This window comes from Aptenodytes forsteri, unplaced genomic scaffold (assembly GCF_000699145.1).
Source record: "Aptenodytes forsteri isolate BGI_AS27 unplaced genomic scaffold, ASM69914v1 Scaffold494, whole genome shotgun sequence".
Taxonomy (NCBI): Eukaryota; Metazoa; Chordata; class Aves; order Sphenisciformes; family Spheniscidae; genus Aptenodytes; species Aptenodytes forsteri.
The window spans coordinates 225,319-233,410 of NW_008794455.1; the positions used below are offsets into that span (position 1 = coordinate 225,319).

Genomic DNA, 8,092 nt, shown 5'->3' on the forward strand with positions numbered 1-8,092 from the left:
GAGCCTCCTGATCTGTGCTCAAGGAGGCAAGGGGGTCCCCATGCACAAAAAGCCAGAGTCTCTGTGCTGTGCCAAGCGGCGTCCTGGGGCAGCTGGTGTCTCCGGCTGGGGACAGCACCCACTCCCAGCTGCATCCTGGGCAGGGCCCCGTGCAGGCAGGTGTGGGCAAGACCATGCCCATGCTGGGCTGAGTGGCGCTTATCTCTGCCAGATGATGCTCCTGAAGCTGCCAGGGCAGGACCGGCCATGCACAGTGGGTCGTTGAGCCCCAGTGCCTTCCCTCGGGATGGCCTGGGACAGCTGGGGGGGGTCTCCTGCCTCCGGCCTGACCTGCTGCCTCCCCCCCCGCAGTATGGCATCGTGCTGGACGCCGGGTCCTCCCACACGGCCATGTTCGTCTACAAGTGGCCTGCAGACAAGGAGAACGACACCGGGGTGGTCAGCGAGCACAGCATGTGCGATGTGGAGGGTAAGGGCTGTCCCAGTCCCCGGGGGCCAGTGGCTGGTGGCAGGGTCTGTCACGTCCCCTGCGGGCAGGGCACCGTGGTGGTGCAAATGCCCCTGCCATGCCCAGCTGCGTCCCTGTGTATTCACCAGCACAGTGAGGTGTTATAAGGGGTTCAGCTCTGTTCCCAAAACCTCCCCCATCTCCCCCCAAGGCATGCAGCCATGCATGTCTGTGGTTTATCTTTTCCTGGCATGCATTGAACTGCCAGGAAACAATTCAGCTCCCTGCCTAGACCAGCGAGGAACAAGGGATGGTTTTTCCACTCTTGATTTAAGCAACCTTTCCCAGGCTGTCAGCCAGTGGGGCATGCGGCATGGGCAGGGAGATGTGGCTGGACTATGGATGGCTCCACGCCCACAGAAACCTGCAGCACCTGCCTTTTGAACAGCCTGGGAGGGGCGAAGCTGTGCACCAAGCATCTTCCCACCAAGCATCTTCCCACCGAGCATCATCCCACCACCCACAGGGAGCAATGCTGTTTCCTCTCTGCAGGTCCTGGTATCTCCAGCTACAGTTCCAACCCTCCGGCTGCCGGGACAAGCTTGGTGCACTGCCTGAACCAGGCTCTGAGAGATGTGCCCAAGGAGAAGCATGTGGGCACCCCGCTCTACCTGGGTGCCACAGCTGGCATGCGCCTGCTCAAGTGAGTGCTTGCTCCGGCCGTGCTAGCTGCCTGCCCTCAAATGCTGCCTGGGGGGCCCTGCCGTGCCACCCTGCCATCTCGCCACCCATGGCAGGGGTGGAGATAGTGAAGGACAGCTGCAATGTCTCCCCTTTGCCAGGCAAAGCTCCTAGCCCTCCCAGCTGCCCAGCTCCATGTCCCTTGCAGAGGTGCGCCTGCCTTTCAGAGCAGGAGATACTCTGCAGGGCACAGCCAGCACATCCCTGGCTGAAAAGGGGCTGGAGTGGGGCCAGCACCAGGATAACCCACCCAGTCTTTTTGGCTAGCCAGGAGGAAAGTCCCCCTGCACCCATTGCCAGCCTGATGGGATGCAGTGAGACTAATTACCCCCTGAAAACCACACAGAGGAGGGAGTTGTGCCCCCCTCGCCCAGCCACGGGGTATGGCTCAGGAGGAGGGAGCACACCTCCATCCCTACCGCCTGCCTCCTTCTCCGGCAGAGACAAGGGGAATTAGCTGGGTTTTTTTGGGAGACATCCCTACAGGTACCCAGGCGAGGACCCACCTGCCTCCCACCCCACGTGCCATAGCAGGGCTGGGACCCAAGGGCTGTGTGGGCAGTGGGGGCTCCGCTGGCGGCACCCCGGCACAGCCCTGCCACTCTGCCTTCTTGCCTGGCCCGCAGCATTGCGAACCCGCAGGCTTCGGATGCTGTCCTCAGCGCCGTGGCAGCCACGCTGAAGTCGTACCCCTTTGATTTCCGGGGGGCAAAGATCCTGTCGGGGGAAGAGGAAGGGGTCTTCGGCTGGGTCACTGCAAACTACCTCCTGGAGAACTTCATTAAGGTGGGCAGGCGCCTGATGGGGATGGCTGTGGTGGCCAGGCTGTCCTGCAGCCTCATCACATCCTTATGCCTGCTCTTGTCTTCCTTGCTCAGCGCGGGTGGCTCGGGGAATGGATCCAGCCCCAGAAGAAGACCCTGGGGGCTATGGACTTCGGGGGTGCTTCCACACAGATCACCTTTGAAACCAGGGACACCATCGAAGACCCTAGAAACGAGGTGATGCTGAAGCTGTACGGCCAGGTGTACAAAGTGTACACCCACAGCTTCCTCTGCTACGGAAGGGACCAGGTCCTCAAGAGGCTGCTGTCAAAGATCCTCCAGGTACCAGCATGTGCTCGACGGGGATGCTGGCTGTCATCACCCCGCGGTTGCCCGCTCACCCTGGTGTTTATACAGGGGTGTCCCCCAGCCTTGGCTCTAGGACAGCCCCGCAGAGCCAGCTGCACACCTTTCCCAGCCAACTCTTGGGTTTTGCCCCCGACCCTTTTCCATAGTCCCAGGGCTTCCTCCCACCCTCTCCATAATATGTTGCACCCCTCAGCCAGAGCCAAGACGTCCCAAGTCATCTCAAGACGCTTGTGGCAACTGCCAGCTCTGTGTCCCGCTGCCCAAGCTCCTCTGCATCTCCCCGGCAGGGAAATGGAGGCAGGCAGGCAGCAGTGCCAGAGCTGCCATGCAGCGCTCGGGGAGTCAGGGCTATGGCATGGCTCATGCATCCCATGTGTTGCTTCTCCGGCAGGCTGAGAGCTACCGAGCAACTGTCCCCCATCCCTGCTGGCCTACAGGCTACCAAAAGAGCCTGTCGCTGAGCAGCGTCTATGACAGTCCCTGCATGGAGAAGGAGAGGCCCAGCCTTGCCCTCAACACCACCATCACTGTGGTCGGCACTGGGAACGGGAGCCTCTGCGCTCTGCATGTCAGCAAGCTCTTTGACTTCACCACCTGCTCCTTCTCCCGCTGCTCCTTCGACGGCATTTTCCAGCCAGAGGTTTCAGGAAACTTCATCGTAAGTCCTGGCATGGAGCAGGGTGGTGGCCTGGCTGCTGGGTGGGCAGGTGTCCCCGTCCCCCTGGCATCATGCGGCAGCAAAGCCAGACCCCTGGCTCTGCAAGGGTCGTCACTTGTGCCCACTACACTGGTCAGAGCGGCTGTTCGTGGCGAGAGGGTTTGCTCCCAGCTTGTCCCACAGCTGTCTCCTTTCCTCTGTCAGGCCTTCTCTGCCTTCTTCTACACGGTCGACTTCATCCAGACAGTGATGGGGAGACCCGTGCACTTGCCCAGTGACCTGAAGGATGCTGCCGAGACCATCTGTGCCACCAGCTGGAGCGAGGTGGGCTCCTCAGGCATGGTGGGGAGGAGAGGGCTGCTTTGTGTGGGGCATCACCTGGGCTCTGAGAGCAGCCCTTGGAGGGGGCTGGGTGTCCTGGCACCCGTGGAGTAGTGGGAGGGTGAGTGACGGCTCCCACATGGGACCAGGAGAGGCTCAGGTGGGTATGAGCAGCACCTTGGCCAGCCACATGTGACCACCCAGAGCCTCAGGCCACAGAAAAAAAGCCTGGACCCTGCTGGCTTGACCCCGCTGGCTTGACCCCTTTTCTCTGTTCCTCCATGCATCCCACCCAGCTGCTCCAGAAAGCCCCCAAGCTGGAGAAGAGGCTGTTGGATTACTGCGCTGTCAGCACGTTCATTTATTTGCTCACCACCAAAGGCTACAACTTCAACAACCATTCCTTCCCCAACATCGCCTTCCAGAAGAAGGTGGGTAACACCAGAGCACACACCCATCCCATGGTATCTGTTTGGAGTTAGGCCAAAAAGCCCTGCAGGAGAGATGATCCCATGCCAAGGAAGAGCCAAGCAGTGTGAGGAAAGATCTCGGGGAACAGGGACAGGATGGGACTCCCAGTTTTTGGGTGGATCTTCTGGGAGATGGAAAAAAAAAATGAGCTGACTGTAGGGAGGTCATGGAGTCAGGTCCTCCAGTCCTTCCTTGGCCCTCAAGACACCAGCCATCTCAAACAACTCTTTGCTCAGGCATGTTGGGAAATTATCTCAGGGCAGGATCTCACCTTTGCCAAGTGCCCTCACCTGCACGAGCCATGGGGTGGGCAGCAAGATCAGGACTGTCCTGAGCGGATGAGATCCTGCTCCCATCGGATGAGCCCAGCTCAGCACAGGATGGTCACTGCTTCGTCCCTGGGCTGGCTGGTCCCGTGGGTGAGCGAGGGTTCAGGGTACTGTGGACTCCCCCACACCCCTCTCCTCCATTAGGCTGACACTGAGGTGGTCCCTGGAAGGTCTCTTGAGGCCCATGGAGCCGGGTTAGCTGGGATGGTGACCATGCCATGCTGTTTCCACAGGCAGGAGAAACGTCCATTGGCTGGGCCCTGGGCTACATGCTGAACCTCACCAACATGATCCCGGCGGAGAAGCCCTCTTCCCACAAAAGCATGCTGTACAACTACTGGGTCATTCTCATCCTGCTCTTTGTGGTCACCACCCTGACATCTCTGGTGACTGCTGTCTGCCTGCTCCGGCGCAGCAAGTCCAGTGCAATCTAACGGCAGGGACAGGGTGGGCCTTGTCTGCAGGACCCAGCACCATCCTTCCTGCTGGAGTATCCATGGCCTGAACACTTGGGATGCAGCAAGTGCTTGGAGATGTCCTCCTCCAATATCTGATGCTTCCTGTCCCAGAAGGAAAGCTGTCCCTTTTTGCCCTCCCCTTGCTTTCAAGCTGCAGAAAGGGGGGGACAGAAGAGGACCGCCGGCCCTGCAGGAGAATGGCTTAAGGGTTTCCCAGTGCTACTCGGGGATGGACCCTCGAGCAGGCTTGGGATTTGGATGTTCAGACCTAGGGCATCTTTCTGCCACCAGACCTGGGCTGGACTGGGCCAGTAAGTCCAGACAACAGCATGATTTGTTCTCATGTGCATGGGGTGGGTGGGGAGTATTACTTACGCTAGTCCTTATAGCTGACCTCTCTAGCCTGTCCCTGGAGCATCAGCCCTGCCTCCCGGGGAGATCTGTGCATCACCCAGAGCCCGTACCGTCTTTCTGGCCGATGCACAAACCCCACTGACCTTCCTGAGGGCCAGATCTTGGCCTGGACTTCCACCAGCCTCAGCACAGGGGCTTTGGGTAGGGGCTTAGCAACAACCAGACATGGGGAGCAGGCAGCTTCCCAGGTCCCACTTCAGCAACCATACACGGGACCTTCCCCATTCCTGTGGTTCCTAAGCCAGACTCGCCTTTGCCACAGCCAGATCCTCCTCCGCCCACCTGGCAATGGCACAAAAAGCCCCTATGGTTCCCTGGTGCGTGGCCGTGCCAGCACAGAGGTGATGGGCTCACTGCGGGAGTGGGGCTTTGCACTGCTTTAGTATTTGAGCCCTGCATCACCCCACACCAGGCAGCTGGGAGGATGCGCCTTCGTTTCCAATTGAGTAAGAACAGGGACATGCAAACATGCAGAAGATTTGGTTTTGTTTGGTTGGTTTTTTTATAATCAGAAATAAATCTTTGTAACCACTCCTATGGCTCTGTGGCTCTCGACCAGCAACAGGCCGATAAAGCCTGGCTGTCCCACAGGGGTAGAGCCACTTATGGGGTCTACTCGGACACAGCCGCAGGTCAGGCTCTGCCTGAAGTTCTCAATCCCTTGCAGCCTCCCCAGTGCTGAGACACCATCATGGCTCCGTATGCTCTACCAGCCTGGAGAACCCTCCAAGATGGACCAAGGTGGGCTCGAAACCTCACTCCAGACTCAGGCCCACCTGGAGGTGGAAGAGTTTCAACCAGCCACAGTTGCAAAGTTGGGGTTTCCCAAGCACTAGAGGTCCAGTCACCCCAAAGGCGTGAGCAGGCAGCGCTCAAGCTGACTGCCCCGTGCATTCACCGTTGCACTCACAGCCACAGCCTCCACACAAGGAAAACACGTAAGGAGCCTCTGCTCCCAGGGGACTGGGTCTGGTACCCAAGCAGGGCAGGAGAGCAGCCCACAGGGCTTGCAATTTGTTTGTACAGTTGCTGGCAGCTCAGAGCCACCACTGCATGCATCCAGCCGCTGGGCAGCTGTGCCGGGCCAGTCCCGACTCGTCAAGCCCATCTGGAAAGAGCCTCCTGCCCCACCACGTTCCTCCGCACACCCCAGGAGAGGAGAGGCTTTAGCGAGAGTTGCGGTTTCTTGCTGCTCTCCTTGCTCTCGCAGGCAGCACAAGCTCCACTCCCTGCTCCGGCCAAGCTCCCAGTATGCTGTGCTTGGCTTAACCCACTCATTCCCCGCAGCCACTTTGCTTTTAGCTGTTCTGCTGGCTGCTCCCCATCTCTGCACAGGCCAAGAGTGATGCCAGTTCAGATGATGTTCTGAGCCCCCAAACCCAGTTTCCTCACCGGACCCTTCGCCTCCTCAGCATAGGAACTCCCTCCCATGGCGAGGCTGCACTCACTTCACAGCCCTGTGCTGTCGGATTGTGGGTGCTGTGGCCTCAGAGGGACCAGCGCTCTCTGCTCCAACAGTTACTGCAGGGGCTGCCTCAGGGTGACATTTACCACCTGCACCCCAGCTCTTCCTGTCCCACCACCAGCCTTCGCTTCGTCCACAACATGTGCTTTCAGCTCTTGACTTTTATTATACCCCCCATGTGCGATGTTCAGAGGCCACCTGGGAGGCAGCAATTCCTACAGTGCTTCCACCACGCTCTCACTACAGGATCGACCCATCCGAGCTCCCAGGCAGTGCCACAGAGCCCACCAGTCTCGCAGGCAGCACAGGCACAGGCAGGCTGGGCAGGCAGGAAGGGGTGAAGCAGGACACAGGCACGGTGCGCTGTGCTCTGCTGGCTACTCCACAACATCCCCGTACTTGTTCCTCCTCACCAGTGCTGCCGCGCTCTCTCTGTCCTCTGGGCTGGGCAGATTTTCTGCAACAAAAAGAACAAGCTCCCTGGACCCCTGACTACCCCGCCATGTTTGCGAGGGGCAGGCAGAGAACCACAGAGCCCTGGTGAAGCATTTAAAGCCTCTTCAGCTAGTCCCAGCTTTGGGAGCTCAAGGTACCAGTAGGAGAAAGCAGCAGGCAACCGTGGGAACCATCCAGCAGCGGCTGTTCTGGTGCCCCTCCAGCTCTGCCCACTGTACAGAGCAACCAAGGCAAGGAGGGGTTTACTGCCTCCCTCCATCCCCTACCCTCTTCTTCCTCTTCCAGCAAACAAGCCCTTCACATTGGCCCTTGTGATTCCACAAAGCAGGCAGGGTAGCAGGCAGAAGCGAGCGCTCCCACCCCATGCCGCCAGCCCTGCTCAGGTACCTGCAGTGCAGGTGGTGGGCCCGGAGCACAGAGGGACACGGGAGCCATGAGACCAGGCAGGGAGCTCTGGCCACACTAGCACTGCTGCCACCCCAGGTGCCTGCTCCCATCCCTCGGCTGCAGGGTGCCAGTGTGGGACTTATATGGGGATTTTAGCAATGACACAAACAGTCGCCAGCTTAATTATGAGGCGGGAACAGCAAATTGTTACAGCAGGGAAGAACCAGGCAGGACAAGCCCAGGGAAAGCAACAGGGAGAGATGTGAACGTACCTGCGGGCTGAGACACCCTACCAGCCATGGCGAGCTCCTGTGGGGACTTGCCTGTCTCCAGGTAAATCCAGAAATCGGAGCATTTCTGCGTCTCAGCTCTGGTTACCATGTAGCTGGCAAGGGACCCTGCGGCTGGAGGGACCAAGATGCTCCTGAGAGTGTTGGCAACAAGGGCATTTGCTAAGAGCAGCGGTGGGGAAAGCACCTGCCAGCTTCTGAGCTCCTGCAGCTGCCTGCGAGCCGTCCCTGAGCTCCCCGGGGCCGTGGGGAGCGGGGATGTGACAGGAGCCAGGGGAGAAAATCCCCCACACTACGGACAAACAGCCCTTCTGCCTGCAACACGGCCCTGCTCCTGCTGCTACGCCGCCCAGAGCGGATCCCCCAGGCTTGCCCAGGCACGGGCGGGGATGGGCAGGGACTGGCAGGGCCAGGCAGGACACTCACCCCCGGCCAGCAGCAGGCTCCACTGCAGACTGTACGGCAGCTTCTTGTTCACCAGCTTCTGCACGGCGAAGGCGGCTCCGCTGCCTGCCGAAACC

The 8,092-nt window shown here is 59.7% G+C and overlaps 2 protein-coding genes across 2 annotated transcripts in view; one reads left to right on the forward strand and one right to left on the reverse strand.

Annotated features, from left to right (window-relative positions):
* Positions 1–246: 246 nt before the first annotated feature.
* On the forward strand, positions 247–5,497 carry ENTPD2 (ectonucleoside triphosphate diphosphohydrolase 2). The gene is made up of 8 exons (XM_009290633.2): positions 247–469; positions 1,001–1,151; positions 1,816–1,975; positions 2,068–2,295; positions 2,714–2,980; positions 3,185–3,304; positions 3,598–3,732; positions 4,335–5,497. The coding sequence occupies exons 1-8, from the start codon at positions 247–249 to the stop codon at positions 4,533–4,535; spliced, it is 1,485 nt and encodes a 494-aa protein (XP_009288908.2). The 3' UTR covers positions 4,536–5,497.
* Positions 5,498–6,580: 1,083 nt separating this feature from the next.
* TMEM141 (transmembrane protein 141) overlaps positions 6,581–8,092 on the reverse strand; it is a 2,915-nt gene continuing 1,403 nt past the window's right edge. The window contains exons 2-4 of the mRNA XM_019474953.1: positions 7,998–8,081; positions 7,554–7,685; positions 6,581–6,895 (exon numbers count right to left, since the gene is read on the reverse strand). Coding sequence (XP_019330498.1) covers positions 6,816–6,895; positions 7,554–7,685; positions 7,998–8,081 — 296 coding nt within the window. The 3' untranslated portion in view covers positions 6,581–6,815. The remainder of the gene's footprint in view (positions 6,896–7,553; positions 7,686–7,997; positions 8,082–8,092) is intronic.